Source organism: Pipistrellus hanaki, assembly GCF_964339955.1.
Source record: "Pipistrellus hanaki genome assembly, chromosome: X".
Taxonomy (NCBI): domain Eukaryota; kingdom Metazoa; phylum Chordata; class Mammalia; order Chiroptera; family Vespertilionidae; genus Pipistrellus; species Pipistrellus hanaki.
The window spans coordinates 3,864,738-3,883,808 of NC_140524.1; the positions used below are offsets into that span (position 1 = coordinate 3,864,738).

Here is a 19,071-nt window from a genome sequence, read left to right on the forward strand (position 1 = left end):
AAGGCCAAGGGCAGTTGCCACTTGTCTTGTTTGAGAGATTTTAGGAAAAGTCTTTAGCCTGAGCCAAGACAGGCCATTTGTATGGAAAAACCACTGGAAACAGCTTGATGGGCCTTCAAGTTGGATGGGGTGGGGTCTCATGGAATCACCAAGACAGGGCGAACAATGTTAGCCAGGTTGATGGAGACTCAGATACTGGTTTTGTGTGAGAAGGGCTCCAAAAAGGAACAGTGGCCTCGCCTGCACTTCTGTCTGAGAGAAAAAACACCATCCCAGATATCGCCTCGATGCCAGACAGTTCCTGGTGCCCTTCGAGCTGCTGTCCCAGCAATGTAGCTCAAAGCGTGTGAGTCTGAGTAAGTCCATGTGCCAGCCCATTAAGAGGAAGGCCATTAAGAGCCCTCCTTCTCGTCTCACACAATCACAATCCCAGCTGGTTTTTACAGCCAGAAGTTGTGGGGGCTTCTCTTCCTGGCACTGGAACTCTGGGCTCAGGGGCCTAGTTTGGGTCTGGGACCCCTCATTTCTTAGGGCGAACCTTTGCAGCTGAGGTATCACCCTTGATTTTTATCCGTCACACGTGGGTGTGGGACCGGGCTATTCCGCATCTCCATCCCTCCTACCAGTCTGGATGTGGCTGCTTCTGTATATCCTTAGTTTTAGGACTTCTGTTCAGCTGGATTTCAGACGGTTCTGAATGATAGTTGTTCTATAGTTTATTTGTAATTTTGATATGGTGGTGGGAGGATACAAGTACTGTATTTACTTACTCCACCATCTTGCCTGGGAGCCCCTGAAGTTTTCTAATTTTGTTCCTTTTGCCAGCCCTTTGGATGTTATTAATACTCCAAGAAGAGAGGCTAAGTTCCCCAGGCTCTTCTGTAGCTAATGACAACTGGACTATGTCAGACTCTAGATTATCTTCTTTCCATTGTTCATTTTCTCATGCAGTCCCATGTTTGTTTGTTTTTAAGATAAGCTTAAAATATTGTTTCTTGTCTTTTTGTTTTTCTTCAGGGAAGAAACAGTGAGAATGAATGCAAATGCATGTATTGTAGTGGGAGGGGGGAATTAGGAATAGAATTATAGTTGGTGGGTTTGATGTATGAGACAGTTGAAAAGCAATTTATGGCAGTTTAAACTGGTAGAGGTTATGGCAAAAAGTAGCTGTTAAGTATAAATGGAAGTTATTAATATTACTCTGGAGATTCTATGAATTGTCAAATAACTTAATAAAGTTCTTTCTGTTTGTTGGAAAGATGGATATTATTTGTTTATATTAACAGAGAACATAGTAATAATTTAGATTTATAGCTTATGAATACAATTAACAGAGTACTCCTACATTATCTTATTTGGCAAGCATCTCCATGTTATAGATAGGAAAAGCTCTTATGCAATAAGTAGTGGCTCTTTTACTAAACACTTAGGTATTCTAAAGAATGCTGCATTCACCCTGGCCACGTCATGGGTTTGATCCCTGGTCCGCGTGTGGGAGGCAGCCGATCGAGGAATCTCTCTCACTTCAATGTTTCTTTCTCTCCTTTCCTCCTTAAAATAAATAAATAAATACTACATTGAGTATGTCTGAGGTAGAATGAAGTAAATATATTGATTTCTTGGATTATTAAATGGAAGATATGTGCATTATGTCAGGAAGGAAATGCATTTTAGGGTTTTGTCTTTTTCTTAAATGTTTGTATTTTTTATTTCTAGGCTGTTCGCTGCTACGAATCTCTAATCTTAAAAGCTGAAGGAAAAGTGGAGTCTGATTTCTTTTGTCAATTAGGTCACTTCAACCTCTTATTGGAAGATTATCCAAAAGGTAATTTTTCCCCTTGTTAATTACTGTTTGATTTATATATGTGTTTAAAATAATTGTAATAGTTTGCACCCTATCTTTATCAAGGGCATTTCCAGTTTTACTTATAAAAAATTGGAAGCTTATGAACATCCTAAATGAGAAAACAAGAAAGAAAGAAAGAAAGAAAGAAAGAAAGAAAGAAAGAAAGAAAGAAAGAAAGAAAGAAAGAAAGAGGCAGGATAGATGGAAATGTGAAGAATTCATGTAACTCAACACAAACTCAGCATTTCCCTTCTTTATCCTGGCTATAGAGCTTCCATCTTAGCTAGACAGTATTTGAACAAAAATGTGATATGTAGCCATTTTATTCATTGTAAAGGTAAATAACAGAGATGATCGGATACGAGCATTGGATAAAATAAGACTTTTATTCATTTGAAAACTTTTTTCCTATAAGAATTAAAGTGAGTTAAATAACTGGAGGTAGTCCCCCAAGATGTATCCTTTTTATTTCACCAAACTTTTGATCCCCCGACCATTACTCACTTAGGAAGTTAAAAGCACCCCTAAATATTATCTCCCTCAATACCAAAAGCAAAATCTACAGCAAATAAAAACTGCACCTTTATAAGCAAAAAATTGTAACCTTTTGATCATAGGAAACATCTTAATGTGGAGTGGTTGGATTTATGATGCTTGTTTCCACATATGTGTTTAGCGGGCAGGACAACTGGTAGGTTATTACAGGGCTGGAGTGAAGAATTGCTGGAATTTAGTGTTGATGTTTTATTATGCCACTTTTGTGTTAAGTCAAGTGAATACTCCCAATGAAAATGCAATTTTAGTGTGAGACAGGTGTAATCTATGGATTTTGGAGTTAGGCCTGCTTATTTATTTATTTATTTATTTATTTACTTACTTACTTACTTATAACAGCTCATCTATTGTTTGCCATTAGCTGCATTACCATTAGCAGATTATATATATATATTCCAGCACTCTGTCTTCTAATCTCTAAAATGAGGGGAGGAGGCGATAGTTGAGACGTTTTGGGATTGCTATGTGAAACTAGTTCGTATTTAACAAATTGACTTCAGGATAACAGGCATTAATGATTATTTAATAATCTATTAGATTTTTAAATTTTAATTAAATTAGTAAGTTATTTAAAGGAAACCATTACACAAAAGAAACATAATAGATATCTGTGCAATTAATTATTTAATGCTGTACTTTTTTTTTTTTTTTTTTTTTTGTACAGCGCACTAATTTGAGAGCACACAAATAGAGACCCAAACTTGAAAATTAGGTTTGCATGTGGGCCTTATGTCCTTACTGCTTATAAATCATTAAAATAGGTATTGGCTTTGAAAAGCTATTAGTTTATGAATTTAGCTACATTTTCCACTTATAAAATGTTTGGCGGTGAAGGTAATGAAGAATACAAAACTACTTGTTTTGGAAGGTGCTTTTTTCTTTTTTGAAGGTGAGGTAGTAGGGGGCATGTGGCAGCTGGACTGTGTGGGCAGACTAGCTGGAGGAAATAATCTGATAAAATAGGAAAAGAGAAAGATAACCTAAGAATTTAAGTCTTTGAAAAGATGTGCTCTTAGACCCATTTACCATTGTGTAGATTCATACTGGTCGGCATTAGGTCGATCTTTGTTATAGGAAGAAGAGGAATGAGGATAGATGCAGAGGTATACACAATATGTATTTTAAGCATTTCTAGCTGATGCTCTATTTCCTAGATGTGAATTATGTGTGTTTTTTAATCCTTGAAGTTTTATTGACCACATTCTCACTTTAAAAAATTCCTTATAAAATACCAATTATTGAATTATTTCCATTTATTCTCTTCATTGTCTTCCTGTAAGTCCAAAACTAGTAGTCCTCACACACCCTACCACCACCACCACCACCACCACCACCACCACCACCACCACCACCACCACCACCAGTTGATGGGAATATTTGTTACCTCAGGCTGCTTCATTTTTCTCTCTGGAACCAGGACAAGATGTAAACCTCGAACCCCAGCCAAATAAATATGTATTTTTAGAGAACAGATTATATAGCGTAACTTTTTGGGAAGTAAAAAATAAAACTTTCAGTGACTAAACTGCTCAGGTATACGCATATGGGGACTTACTGGCCCTGCTATTGTGAAGATAGTTCTTTATTGTCCCGGGTCGTCATTGTTGTGTGAACTTTTCTGAGTTTGGATTTCCTTGCGAAAAACTGATTCTATTTTTATAGCAGAAAACGGTGGAATTCTACTCTTTTTTGTATACATTTTTGGACTGTGGTTTTTCTCCTCTTTGTCATTCTGATCCCATCTGTTTCCTGTCTTACAGGAATTCCTAAAAATTTTCTGATCTGCAGATGGTATACTTTATCATTACTATTATCGATTTATTCATTAAAATATTTTTTTCTGTCATTTTAGATCAATTTGAAGCAGAAGGAAAAAAGGCTTTGTGAAACTTAAGCCTTTCTTGTTGATAATGTGTATAGTATAAAAACATTGTTATCACTTGATTAGGTCATTTGACTTCTAGGAATTTATCCTGAAAAAGTAATTGGTCTATTGTAGGTTGGATTCCTCTAGAGCAGTGGTTCTCAACCTTCGTAATGCCACGATCCTTTAATACAGTAACTCATGTTGTGGTGACCCCCCAAACATAAAATTATTTTTGTTGCTACTTCATAACTGTAATTTTGCTACTGTTAATGAATCGTAATGTAAATATCTCTGTTTTCCAATTTCCTTCAATCTACTCGTGGCCTAGAGTTAGAAAGTATAATTGAGAAATAACTGCAAGTAAGCACAATAGTGACCATACCGAGCTTGTCAGAAGCCTGTGTCCAGTCAACAAGCAAAAGTTATAGTAGTTTCAAGAACCAGGGAGCTGGTGGCAGAACGTATTGAAAGAACACAAAGAGGACACCTACTGGTGTCTCCTGTGGTAAGCCGAATGTGAGATACAAAGACATTGCGTTAGTATTTTAATAACGACAAGGAAGTATTAAATCTTAGATTTCAGTAGATGTATTATATTGACTTGAAGACCTCAGGGAAAATACTGACACAGGAGTAAACTTTTCTAATTTCCTGTTTTCTCCTCTCTATAATCTGAAATCTTTTCAGACTTGCGGAGAGACAAGAATATGGGATCAAACGTCTGTTGTGGTAGATGCTGTCCAGAGGTCTTTCAAATGTTAATATGTATTAATATATATTAATGCTATATATATATATATATATATAACGGAAGGTATAGATTTGAAAAGGTAGAAAGGTGACTAGAGAGCTAGGCACACCAGTCATTTATATACAATGCAACAGTTAATATAAGCTCTCTGAGATAGCATTTATTCCACGGTATAAATACAGTTTTTTAGTTCAGCCACAGAAAAACAAAGAAATCTATTGACTAATAACTTTAGGCAAGCACAACCTGTTCTGGCTTAAAGATGGCAGTCAGTGCAACTGACAGATTTTGTGTGTTTTTCTTTCCTTTCCTTCTTTTTCATACCCATAGACTCACCCCCTAGCAGCTAACCTGCTGCCTACAGTGTTACACATTGGGTTAGAGATGAAAAGAGAAATGCTGAGTTCTGCCTGACGTAAATGTATGGCCTAATATATAATATAGGAGTTTGGATTGAATTTTAAATTCTTTCTGTATTGTGTTTATAGTGCATCTAACTCTGAAGAAGACTCCTTTCTGGCAGAGCTATCACCCTTAACCTACAGTGTCGTTACTTTTAATCTTTGTGCTGTCTGTATGGACTGGTCACTAGGCATGCTTTCTTTCTATTCTTTTGACAGCCTTACCTTAGAGCCATAATGTTTCCAAGCATGTCCAAGTCTCTGTCACCTACTAAATCTTTATCCCTTTTTATTTTCTCACTCTGCTTCTATAGATCTCTATTTTATTTAATTCCAAACGACTTGTAGAATGGCTTTGGATTTTTCTTTTTATTCTTCAGTTATACCGTACACCCTCTCCCCCCTTTATCATTACCGGATGACATGTTTTGTTTTTTTTAAATTGAGAGAGAGAGAGAGGGAGGGAGGGAGGGAGGGAGGGAGGCTCGTTGGTTGACATCATCTTTATGCCAAAAAGATGAACATTATTCAAATAAATTACTTATTCAGATAAGTTATGCTTTGGCTAATGCTTCTCTAATTTGAATATATTCATAAAGTTCTCTATGTTATTCATATGTATTTAGGCGCTTGACTGATAAACTATGAAAACATTAGAAATGGAACTTTAGAACATACTTATTTCCATTTTCCTGTTTTACTCTTTGAAAATCTTATTTGAAAATCTAAGTCATTTTTAAAAATTGAGGTATAATTGAAATATGATATTAGTTTCAGGTGTACAGCATTTGGTATTTGTATATATTGGAAATGATCACAGAAAATAGAGTTAACACGCATCACCATACATAGTTACAAAATTTTTTTTCTTGAGAACATTTAAGATTTACTCTCTTAGCAACTTTCAAATATAGTTATGTTGTACATTATATCCCCATGACTTATTTATTGCTCATCAATTTTTTAAAATGTGATCTCTCTGCCTATTCTAATATGTACATATATAACTTTTTGTTTGCCTTTTAACTTCCTCCTCACCAAGTTCTGAGATTCATAGGAACTACTTTAATTTTTTTCTGAGCCCTTTATACCTTGTGGTAGATTTAAGGGTATAGGAGATCCTGTTTTGAAATTGAGTTGGAGTAAGGTAATTCTGAGGTGGGTTTCTTGTTGACTGTATGAAAGGAAGCTGCACAGACAAAATAGCTCTTTTGCCATTTGAGGTTTTTGAGCTCTTAGTCATTCTTGTAAGTTAAAGATCCCTTGTGAGAACAAATAACCTAGCATATTCTGGAGTAGCATTGGAACAGTCTTAATTCTCTTACCAGATTTGGTCTCTGTGGAAGGTCAAGTTGATGAAAGAGGTAGCCTAGATTCTGTTCATGTACAGGTCTGACATGTGACCATGGTTTTACAACCTTGAACTCGATATATTTGACAATGAGTGTGTGTGGGGGTAGATTTCTAAATTTTCTGAATTATTTCATCTTAACTCTGCTGGGAGCTGGGTTTGGTGGGAAGTTTGTTATAATGTTTTTTTCATGTTTCTTGAATTATTGATTTTGAAATAGGACATAATTGTGACTCATACTTACCTTTCTCCTTTCAGCATTATCTGCATACCAGAGGTACTACAGTTTACAATCTGACTACTGGAAGGTGAGTGTTTCTCTGTGTGTTTTTGGGGGGTGGAGGAGAGGTGGGAAGGGTTCTTTTATTTTGTTTGTTAAGTAATTTTGTTAATTACTTTATAATATTACTTTCAGGGAAGGGGGTTGGAAAAGGAAAAATGAATGTACTTTTTGCTCTTTTGTATGAATCACTTTGTATTTTATTAAAAGAATTAGATTACTCTGACACAGATCTTTTGGCCAAAGATGACCTTAAGCATGTGAATTTACAATTTAAAAAAATATGTTTGCATTGATTTCACAGAGGAAGAGAGGAAAATGGAGGGGGGAGGGGAAAAAAGAGACACAGATTATATATATATATAGAGAGAGGGGGGGGGAGAATGAGAGAGAATAAGAGAGAGAAACATCGTTGTGAGAAACATTGATTGACTGTATCTTGCACACCCCCTGCTGGGAATTGAGCACACAACCTGGGCATGTGCCTGACTGGGAATTGAACCAGCGACTTAGTGCATGGGACGATGCTCAACCAACTGAGCCACACCTGCCAGGGCATAAGTGTGAGAATTTAAAAGCAAGCAAGGCCAAGTTGTAACAATATTCTGTATCAGGCTGAAAAGGGAAGGCATAATGGGAAAATTATAATGGAAATTTTCTTGATATAGTCTGTCTATAATTGGAGTTCGGAAGACAATGGAACATAACCATTTTTTTAAAAGACCTACCTAAATGAAGAATTGTGCACAGCAGTGACCATTTATTTTCTTAGTTTAAGCTGTGCATAAATTTCCTTGGGCAGGTTCATGTTTTACATCATGCATACTTTATGTATACATTTATTCACCAGTGGGGTTTCTTTCTCTGAATTGACATTTCAGATTTTTAAGATGGATTTTTGTTTTTCTGTTGCCTAGTTTATCTTTCTTTTTGATTGGTTGAATTTAAAAAAAAAAAAAATGCATTTTAGTAAAATTTTTTTAATGCATTGAAAATGACTGCTCTATTCTGAGGCTTATCGTCCTTCTAAAAAGTTTATTGGAATATAATTTACATACCATAAAACTCAATGTTTTAACTACGCAATTCGGTGACTTAGTAAATTTCCAGAGTTGTGCAAACATAACCACAGTCTCATCTTCCCATAATGAAACCTCATGCCCATCCCCTGGCAAGTACTGATCTACTTTCTGTATGTATCTGTATTTTCAGGGTATTTCATGTAAATGTCATATAATGTGGTTTTTTGTTACTTGTTCTTTTCACTTAGCATATGTTTACAGAGTTGATTCATTTATAGCATGTATTAATACTTTATTCCTTTTTACTCTCTAATTTTGGCTTTTCCTAAATGTCACCCAACTTGATTCAAACGACACGTATTCTTTTGCTTTGGATATTTTTTATTCATCTTGCCATTTTTTGAGATTCATTCATATTATATGTTTTAATATTGTGTTCCTTTTATTGTTAAGTAGTATTTCATACAATACTGATACCACAGTTAATTTTTGCTTTTACCAGTTGATAGGTATTTGGGTTCTGTCCACTTTTTGGTCAAATATGAATGAAGTAATGTGAACATTCTTTGTCTTTGTAAGGTCATAGGTTTTTGTTTTTGTTTGTTTGGTTTTTGTATATACACCTAGGATTTGGAAATCCTGGGTCATACTGTCCTCCGCATCCCTACCTGTTGCCAGTGGAAGTGAGCTTCTTGGGAATGTCACAAGAAAAGGAATTTTCTGAGACTTGCATGGGAGAACGAGTGGCATTTATTTGTGTGGAATTCAATCCTGAGTTTCCAAGGCCCCATCTCCCTGTGGCCCACCAAGGACCATGCCCACGCTGTCTTAGCAGGGCGGGGATGAAAGCCGACGCCCAGAGTTTCCACTCCAGTTTGCACAGCCCAGCACCAGGCTATCTTGGCCTGTGTTCCCAGCTGCAGTCCAGTGCGTGCGGGGTCTGCATCGTCCACGTGGCTGTGGAGGGAACACTGGGAAGCAGGAGCCAAGCCAGAGCAACAAGAGGAGAATGCTGTTGTCTGGGAATTGTGTATTCTCAAATTCCATGAGCCAGTTATCTTTGGTTTCGGTGAGAGTGACGGGCAAGTGCCTTCCCTGCATCGTCCTGACTCCCTGCTCATGTGGCCGTCTCCTCCTTTGTCCGGTCCTTTCCCCAGGGACCTGCAGGGAATGGATGGTGGGTCCTGCGGTGTGTGCCATCACAGCTTCCTGGCGAAGCTGCCCAGATGGCCGTGCTTCTAATGTCTGGCCTTCCTTTGCTTCTTTCCTGTTATTCAATTAATAGTTACCTCATTGCAGCGGTCACAACATTGCAGTTGTAGGTTTAAATGCCAAACTGCTTTCCAAAAGTGGCTGCAGTGTTTCAGATTTCAATTAGCAATGAATGAGATTTCCAGTTGTTCTGCATCTCTTCTAGTACTTGGTATTGTCAGTTTTTTTTAACTTGAGCCATTCTAGTAATTAAGTAGTGGTTTTTCATTTTCTTTTTATTTGCCTTTCCCTGATAATAGTGATGTTGAGCATCTTGTATATGCTATTGGCCTTTTGTATTCCTTTTCTTAACTCCCTATTCATGTCTTTTGCTCATTTTTTTTCTCATTAATTGAGTTGAATGGGCTCTTTACATACTTTGGATAAAAGCTCTTTATCAGGCATATGGTTTGGAAATTTCTCCCAAGCTGAGGCTTGCCTTTCTGTTTTCTTAATTTTTTTATTTTTTATTAAGGTATTATATGTATACATATCTTACCATTGCCCCTCCCAACTCCCATACATGCCCTCACCCCCAATGTTTTGCATACTTTGGTTATGCTTATATGCATGCATACAAGTCCTTTGGTTGATCTCTTATCTGCCCCACCTCTCCCTAACCTTCCCGCTGTAATTTGACAGTCTGATGCTTTACTGCCTCTGTATCTATCTTTTTGTTCATCAGTTTATAATGTTCTTTATTATCCACAAATGGTGAGATCATGTGGTATTTTCCTTTCATTGACTGGCTTATTTCACTTAGCATAATGTTTTCCAATTCCATCCAGGTTGCTGTAAATGGTAATTAATTGTACCTTTTGAGGAGTGACTGTTATGTAATTTTGATGAAGTTCATTTAATCAGTTTTTTTCTTTTATAGCCCCTGATTTTGTGTTCTGTTAAGAAATCTTTGCCTATCCCAAGATTATAAAGTTTCTTCAGCTTTCTTTCCTAGAATTTCTATAGTCACAATGATTATGTTTGGGCTTATGGTACACTTCAAGTTGTCAGGTTGTTCACGATGGCAGATAATCAGCAATGTGTGGCTTCCCTGCACCCCCTGAGTCAGATTGATAACCCCGTTCCATCGTCATCTGGTGCAAAGACTATCCTTTCAAAATTGAATTACCACGTGCTCTTTGATAAAAATCAATTGGCCGTTTAATTTTGTGTGCATTTCTAGATCCTCTGTTATGTTCCAGTTACCTGTGTCTGTTTTTAAGCCACTAGCACCCTGTTTTGTTGCTGTAGTCTTGAAATCAGGCACTGTAAGTTCTCGGTGGTCTTTTTCAAATTGTGTGGGTTTTGTTTTTTTTGCCTTCCACATAAAGTTTAAAAGCAGCTTGTCAATTTATCCTGCTAAGGTTTTGATTGGCACCACATTATTCGCATAAAACAATATGGGAAGAATTTCTACTTTCTTCTTTAAATTAAATCTTTATTGTTGAAAGTATTACATTATTTTAATAATATTGCATTTACTAATCCAGGAGCATGGTATAGCTCACCGTTTATTTAGGTCTTTAATTTCCTTCAGCAATGTTTGATAGTTTTCATTGAAGTTTATTGAAGTTTTAAAGTTTATTTCTATTTTACTTTTTTGATGTGATTGGAGGCATTGTGAAAGTTTATTTTCACTGTTTGTTGCTATTATCCTGGAGCACAGTAGATGATTGTATACTTACTTAGCAGCCTTCTATTTTGATAAGCTAATTACTAGTTCTAATAGCTTTGCTCTAGATTTCTTTGGATTTTCTATGTACTTCATCATGCTGTCTGCAGTTAAAGGCAGTTTTAATTTTTCCTTTCTGATCTGTAGATACACTTTAATTTTTGTTTTTGTTGTTGTTGCCTTGTTGGATTAACAAGGAACTTTGGTACAGTGTTGAATATAAGGGAATATCCTTTTGTTGTTCTTTTATCTTTGTAGGAAAACATTCAGTTTTCCCTATTGAATATGATATTAGCTGTAAGGTTTTTGCAGATTTATATTGAAGAAGTTCTCTTCTGTCACTAGTTTTACTTGGAGGTTCTTCCGCATCCCCCCAGTTATAATGAATATATAATGAATTTGTCACATATTATTATTCTTCATCTACTGAGATCCTCTGGATTTTTAAGAATGTGTTAATATGCTTAATTACATTGCTTGGCTCTTCAGACAGTTTTTGATGAACTCCTTTTAGTCACCTGTGTTTTGTTGCTGGCTTCAGGGTAGTAATATTTTGTTAAGGATTTTGCAGTTTTGTTCATAAGTGATGTTACTTTGTAATTTTCTTCATGTGACATGATTTTTGCATCAGGATAATTTTGGCCTCATAAAATGAGTTGGGAATTGCTCTTTTCTCTATCGTATGTGTAGGATTGGTATTATTTCTTCCTTAAAAATTATCCAGAATTTACTAGTAAAGTCATCTATTTTTTTTTTTTTGTGTGTGTGTGTGTGTGTGTGTGTGTGTAGTGAGGTATTTAGCTTTTATTTTTATTTATCTTTACTAGTAGCCCATCGTGCGATATTGCATGCAATAGACTGCCCGCCACTTCCCAGGGAGCCGGCGGGAACCATACAGGTGCCGGGAGGGACCCACACCGATTCCACAGGAGGCGGGAGGGAGCTGCACTGCTTCCATGGGAGGCGGCCCGCTGTCTCCTCTACCCCCAGCGCTCGGCTGTGGAGGCTACAGACCGGCCCCCTATCCAACAGAGGCCCTGGCCGCTCCTCACCTTGCTGCCCAGAGGCCCTCTGGGGCAACGAAGCAAGCATTCTGCCAAGCCACTCACGCTACCCGCTCTCAGTGGATGCCTCCCCCCTCCCCCTTCCCCAGGATTGGGGAACTCTGGCAGGGCTGAGGGTACTGGGTGCTGCCATCTTGTGGCTATGGGTGCCATCATCTTTGGAGTGGCACTTAATTTGCATATTGCCCTTTTATTAGATAGGATTGTTGAAAGTATTACAGGTGTGTTCTCCTCCCCTCCATTGACCTCCTCCACATGACTCCTGCCCCCTTGCCCCCCAAGCCTTCACCACACTATTGTCTGTATCCATGGGTTATGCATAACCACTAATAAAAGGAAAACATGTAAATTGGCCATCACTCCGCTACACCCACCAGCCAATCAGGAGTAGTATGCAAATTAACCCAACAAAGATGGCAGTGGCCATGGAGTTGGAGCGAGCAGGGGGCTTGGGTTGCCCCTAGTGATCCAGGAAGCCAAGCTGCCTGCCCACCCTGGCCAGCCCTGGCCTCCACTCAAGGCTACAAAGTTTCAATTTATAGAAGATAAATAAATCCCAGATACCTGCTTCCAGCCAGCCCTGGCTTCTGCTCAAAGGAGGTGCTGGGGGAAAAAAGGAGAGGCTGGGAGCTTGGGTCTCCCGGGAATGTGTCCAGCCTGCAAACAGCCATCAGCCTTTCACACAGACTAGCCACACCCCCATGGTGTGAGTGTCCCCACTGGGGGGCTTTGCCAGCCTGCAAACAGCCATCAGCCTCTCACCAAAGCTGGCGAGATCCCTGTAAACGGGCAGTCGAATATCCCTCGAGGGGTCCCAGATTAGAGCGTGTGCAGGCTGGGCTGAGGAACAACCCTTTCCCCCCTGCACGAATTTTGTGCACCAGGCCTCTAGTATGCATATAAATTCTTTGGTTAATCCTTCACCTCTTCCCTCTGAGATTCCATAGTCAGATGCTTCATTGTCAGTTTATTTTGTTTATTAGATTCAATATAAAAGTGAGATCATGTGGTTGGTTGTAGCTGGGAATATATTGTTATGCACTTAATTTCATAATCTTTTGTCATTAGATTGTAAATTCATTGGTGATAGGGATCTTTGCCTGTTTTGTTCACTATTGTCTTCCCAGTGCTGATAACTCTGCTATGGCTCATAATAGGGGCTCAATAGAGGTTTGAATTACATTGTTAGCTGTTAATGAAAAATGAAACTTAACTCCTTGCCACAATGTATAAGCTTCAGGTTAGTAGGGACCATGCCTACTAATTCTGTGTCACTTAGGGAACTGAGCTTAATAACTGTGCTTAAATACTGTGATGTAAAGTGATTCACTTTACTAAACTTTTGGGTATCTGCAATGTCAGGGGTAGAAAATCATTTTTCTGCCAAGGGCCATTTGGATATTTATAACATCATTTGCTTAATATAATTCACTTAATATAAATTTATGTTGCTATGAAAAAAGCTCCTAGGTTTATTAAATTTTAAGTCCCGCTGTGGTTTCCTTGGCAGGGCCAGACCAAATGTTTTCCTGGGCCTTATGGCACGGGGGTGGACATTCCCCACTGATAACAGGGGATACACAGATGCTCAGCACTCTTGCCTTTATGGTATTTTTGTCTTGGATTATTTTGTCAAATAACAAAAATATAGTAGTCAAGAGTAAGCTCTGGAGGCAGACATAGATTCAGTTCCTAGGTCTGCTACTCAATACCTATTTCTTTGAACAAGTTGCTTAACCCTTTGCACTCCGAACCATTCTGGACATTGGCTACCAGCTACTCGACGCTACTTTGCGGCGGAGTGCGTTGAAATAACTCAATTCCCCGTAATCACTAATAAACTGCAATGTCCCCTGAGAGGGGACATCTGAGTGATATGCTAGAATTCCGATGTCCCCTGAGAGGGGACAGCAGAGTGCAAAGGGTTAATCTTTCAGATCCTTCTTTCTTCACTCTACAAATGAGGCCTTCTACCACCTTAAAGGGTTGTTAGGACCTTTTAAAAAGAAATGTTAGCATTTTGCATAAAATTAGATGCTTACTATTATATAATAATCTTCTATATCTATATCTATCTATCTATCTATCTATATATATAGATAGGTAGATAGATAGATATATAAAAGCCTAAGTGACCAGCGGACTAGTTGACTGGCTGGTAGCTATGATGCTCAATGACCACCATGAGGCAGATACTCAGCGCACAGGCATGGAAACATGGAACATACTGATCAATCTCAGAGGGAATGGAGAGGTGGTGGTGGGGGTGGCAAGAAGAGATTAACCTAAGATCTTATATGCATACTAGAGGCCCATGCACCAGTGGGTTCCCTCAGCCTGGCCTACAGGAATTGGGCCAAAACTGGCAGTCCAACATCCCGTGAGTGGTTCCAGATTGCGAGAGGGCGCAGGCCAGGCCAAGGGACCCCACCAGCACCGGGCCTCTAATATCTGCACTAATCAACGGGTAACATGCTAATTGACTACCTTTGCGATGCCCACCAGCCAATCAGAAGTGACTATGCAGATTAACCCGAAAAAGATGGTAGATTAATTTGCATACGTAGGCACCAAGAGGCCAGGGGTGTTCTGCTCCGGGCCTCTAGGCAGAATGGGAAGGCAAAAAGGCAGTGCCAGGCTGGAGCCAAAAGGCAGCTCTGGCCAGAGGGAAGGCAGTGCCAGCAGCCAGGGAAAGGAAGGCCTATTTTTGCATCGGGCCTCTAGTATATATATCAAAGCCTAATGTGCAAAGTGTCCTCTTGGGAGTTCAACTGGGAGACCAGGAGTTCGATGGTTTGCTTTGATGTGTACTGACTACCAGGGGGCGCATGAAGCAAAGGGAGGCCCCAGCCAGCAGCTAGAAGGCACTGATCAGCCCTGATCACCAGCCAGACCTAGGGACCCTACCCGTGTATGAATTTCATGCACCAGGCCTCTGTTATATGATAGAGACATTATGCTAAGGCCAAAGTTAAAGGTTGGAAGGGTTACCTCTAGTGAAGTAGTTGAAGTAGCAGAGCTTCCATGGGAAAGATAACATTTAAAATGGATCTTGAATAACTGATATAATTTATACAGTGACATGGATGTGTAAGATGTCCTAGAGGGGAAAGGATGAACTATCAATAAAGTGAAGCAGTTGGGAGAATTCAGGGCGTGTCCTGAAAGCAGAAATACCCCTCAATAAACTCATATTTCCACCATACCCCACACCACCTTCCCTGGGCAATTGCCTAAATTGGAGAAAGATGTCTATTTTTATTCATGTGCTTCCTTCCCTTTCATCACCTCTACCTAAGAAGATAGTTGTCTTTCAAACTAGACTTTCTGGGGAGAGCATTTTTTGACTTAACTACTACTTAAGTTAACTAATCCTGCGTTCTGAATACCCCTGTTCTCTCCCCCACGCTCTGCACACACTGGGTGCATGCTTCTTGAGGGCCAGAGAAGTATATTTTAATCAGTTTTGCCTGTGCAACCTTTTGGTATTGTCCCTGACACCTAGTAAATCCTCAGTTTATTCTAGGGCATGGGGTGGTAAATAAATGATTCTGATTAAAACCATTTCCAACTAGATTAAATTTTTTTTTTAAATGAACTTTTGAAATAGATGTCTGAAGCTTTGCAAATACCAGCATTTGTGAATACTCCTATAGCATGTAATTTTCTCAATTGGAAAGTTGGGGTTAATGAGGAATGAATGAAATTAAATTTTCATACTTAGTACATTTTAAAAGATGTACTTAAACATTTTCCAGTGTTTCCAAAAAGGTACTTAGAATTCAAAGGAAGTGCACAATATAACGCCAGAACAAATTTTAGTATTAACAAATAGCTGAATACCAAAATCTTAGCCATGTGTTTGCACTTTGGGGTTTAGGCATCACATTCTTTTTTCCAAACAATAACTGGCAGCGTTGGGATCCATACTCTAGGTCCCTCACCCCTAGGACAAGGTGACTCTGAGGAACGTTCACTGTCTCCTGGGGATTCCCAGCGTCACTGATGTTTAAAACCCCAAATAGAAATGGCTAGGTGTCATTTGAGCGTGCGATTTATTTTTAATAATAAAATTTGTTCTAGGTTTATATTGTACATTTACTTTCAATTTGGACTGTCTTCTTGACAACACTGACATAAATCAAATCCAGCTCAAGAAACAGAAAGAACTAGAGAAAAAATACAGATGCAAGCAAGAGATAATAAGATAGCGTAGTCCAAGCATTTTCTTATTCCTGAATAATAGGTTTTTGTTGTAGTCTTGCCCATAGAATTCTGCTGACAAATTTTTTTTATTTCAGGACAGGTTTGATTAAAAAGAAACCAGAGAATCTCATCTAATTGATTGGATTCCATGCCTTTGCTGACTCATCTGATTTCAGTGCTTTAAAAATGTTTCTCAAATATTTTGTAATGCAGGATAAAGTTTTCATAACTTAAGACATCCTGGATACCATGTTTTATGCTAATAATGTTATATGCATTAAATGTAAGTGCTTTTCCTAAAACTCTTTTCCCCTTTCTTTACAGAATGCTGCCTTTTTATATGGTCTTGGTTTGGTCTACTTCCATTACAATGCATTTCAATGGTAAGTTATTTCTAGTAAATGGCTTGTTTTTATTTTTGGTGTGTTTTGTTTAAGTGTGGGTAAAAAAGTAGGTTTATAGTTGTGAGAACGTGAAATAGAATTTATTCTTGCATTATGTATTATTGTATTATTTTTCATATGAACAACTGTAAATTTACTTTTGCCCCACCCTGAATTGTGTGTGTAAAAAAGACAACACATTTTAATGTCAATATGCCTACATTTTTCAATAATCTCTTGAAATTATTAGATATTCCTTCAGAGATACTGAACCACTTCACATATAAGAGTTGTATGTGTCTCTGAAAAAATCTGGCGTGAGATGATAATTAAAGGAGGCTTAGATTAGAAAGCTGGTAGAATTTCTCAGGTCTTCATTATGGACCAGTGGTCCCCATGCTATTTGAACTGGGGAATGACTTGCATGCTGATATAAAGATCTATGGGTAAATTATGATGACCAGTACTTTTTTTTTTTATTGATTTTTTACAGAGAGGAAGAGAGAGGGATAGAGAGTTAGAAACATCAATGAGAGAGAATTATCGATCAGCTGCCTCTTGTACACCCCCTACTGGGGATGTGCCCGCAACCAAGATACATGCCCTTGACCAGAATCGAACCTGGGACCTTTCAGTCCGCAGGCTGACGCTCTATCCACTGAGCCAAATCGGTTTCGGCTGATGACCAGTACTTTTACCTTTTCAGACTTTTAGACAAGATTGACTACTCCCTCCCCTTCCTCTCCCAACCCACACACAATAGGAGGGGAAAAGTGTCACAGGGTCTGGAGTGATGATAAGAAGATTGGCTAGAGAGCGCAAAAGAGCCAGGAGGTAGCAGTACATTAGCAGATGCCAATGTCAGTAACCCAGTGTATGGTACTTCTAATTTAGCCTTCCATTTAAGGCCCTCTCTGGTTCAAGGATCAGATGATCCTTTTAGCCTCACTGCTCCCTTTGCTAAATATGTTCTTTATGTCAGTCACACTGTATTATTAACGTTCCCTTGAAAACATCTTGAGCACTTTTTAACCTATGTAACCTTGTTCGTGCCATCTACTGTTTGGTCTGGCTTCTCTTTCCATCACTACCTTTAAAAATCTTACCTGTCTCTTTGATTACTTCATCAAATCTACCTGTGTCACTTAAAGGGAACCTCTAAATTTCCTAATAAATATGCGTGGAACTATGTATCTGTTATATACATATAAAATGTTATTACTGATTCAGAGCTAGAATACTATCACTTTTAGATATTCCTGAGGGAACTCTCTGGACCAGCTTTATTAGCCTCAGAGAACTTAAGAGTTTTGTTGTCTCTTCCCAAATGTACTGAAACTGTGCTACGGCCATTTAGTTAATATCATTTTTGATATAGTTTTAAAGGAGACTTTTTAAATGACTTTCTTGAAATTTTATTAAAAGTGACCATTGTTTTAAAATATATTTAGCACATCCATGTTTTCCATAGGTAGTGCTATTGAGGTCTTAGCTTTCTATAATTTCTTTTTTTAAATTGTTAGCAATGGCATACATTAAATGCAAAAAAAAAAAAATTAAGCTGAAAAACTATAGAAATAATTTTGGTGATATAAAATAATCTTTTTAAATTTTAAGAAAAAATGCCAGTGATATGAACTTTTCTGTTTCAGTAGAGAATATGCTCTAATATTTGAAAACTATAAATCCACACATTGTATCAAAAGTATTTTATAGTTTTCCCTAGCTATTTCTCATGTTCTAAAATTCTCTGTCAATCAGAATTTGTATGCTTTGGTTTTTTAGTTAGCTGTGCTATAGAGAGCATGTTCTGGCTGCATGCAGTTTGGTGAGGTGAATGTGGTAAAATGATGACCAAATTTAAAATGTAGTCTGAGTGTTACCTATTTTCTCCATGTACTCCACCCCCCTCCTCCCCAACACACACACACACACACTCTCACACTTTCCACCATTTCTCTATTCCTTTGTTCCCCTCAGGTGGGAAAAAATGAAGAAGCACACAGGAGATAAAACATTAGTAAAAGTTTAGAAAATAAAATGGAAATGAACTTATATTTTGCCAGATGAGGGGAACTGGTTTAGTAAAGAGACTATGGAGTGTCCCTCCCCTCCCAACACACATAATTCAATCAGCCAACTATGAAAGTGATGGCATCAGTGAACCCTTATTAAAACTTAAACATTTTACTGCGTTGTTTAGAACATTAAAAATAGGAATGCACAACTGAAGGAATAGACTACTTGGAAAAACCTGAGCCGGCCAACCTCCTGTGGCCCCGATTGGGCCGATTGCTGGCCAGGCTGAGGTATCTCACCCATGTACGAATTTGTGCACCAAGCCTCTAGTTTTAATATAAAATATTATTTGAATAATTGAGAATAAATTTAACTGATCTTCCTTTTCATCTTTTATATTAAA

At 38.1% G+C, this 19,071-nt stretch overlaps 1 protein-coding gene across 4 annotated transcripts in view; it reads left to right on the forward strand.

The window, feature by feature from the left end:
- The window catches only part of KDM6A (lysine demethylase 6A), a 129,248-nt gene that overhangs the window by 45,547 nt on the left and 64,630 nt on the right, over nt 1–19,071 (forward strand). For 3 of the 4 annotated variants that reach the window (XM_084871233.1, XM_084871235.1, XM_084871234.1), the window contains exons 3-5: nt 1,717–1,825; nt 7,030–7,079; nt 16,591–16,649. In XM_084871233.1, the coding sequence (XP_084727359.1) occupies nt 1,717–1,825; nt 7,030–7,079; nt 16,591–16,649 (218 nt within the window). The remainder of the gene's footprint in view (nt 1–1,716; nt 1,826–7,029; nt 7,080–16,590; nt 16,650–19,071) is intronic. The other variant, XM_084871236.1, reaches the window with a different exon arrangement.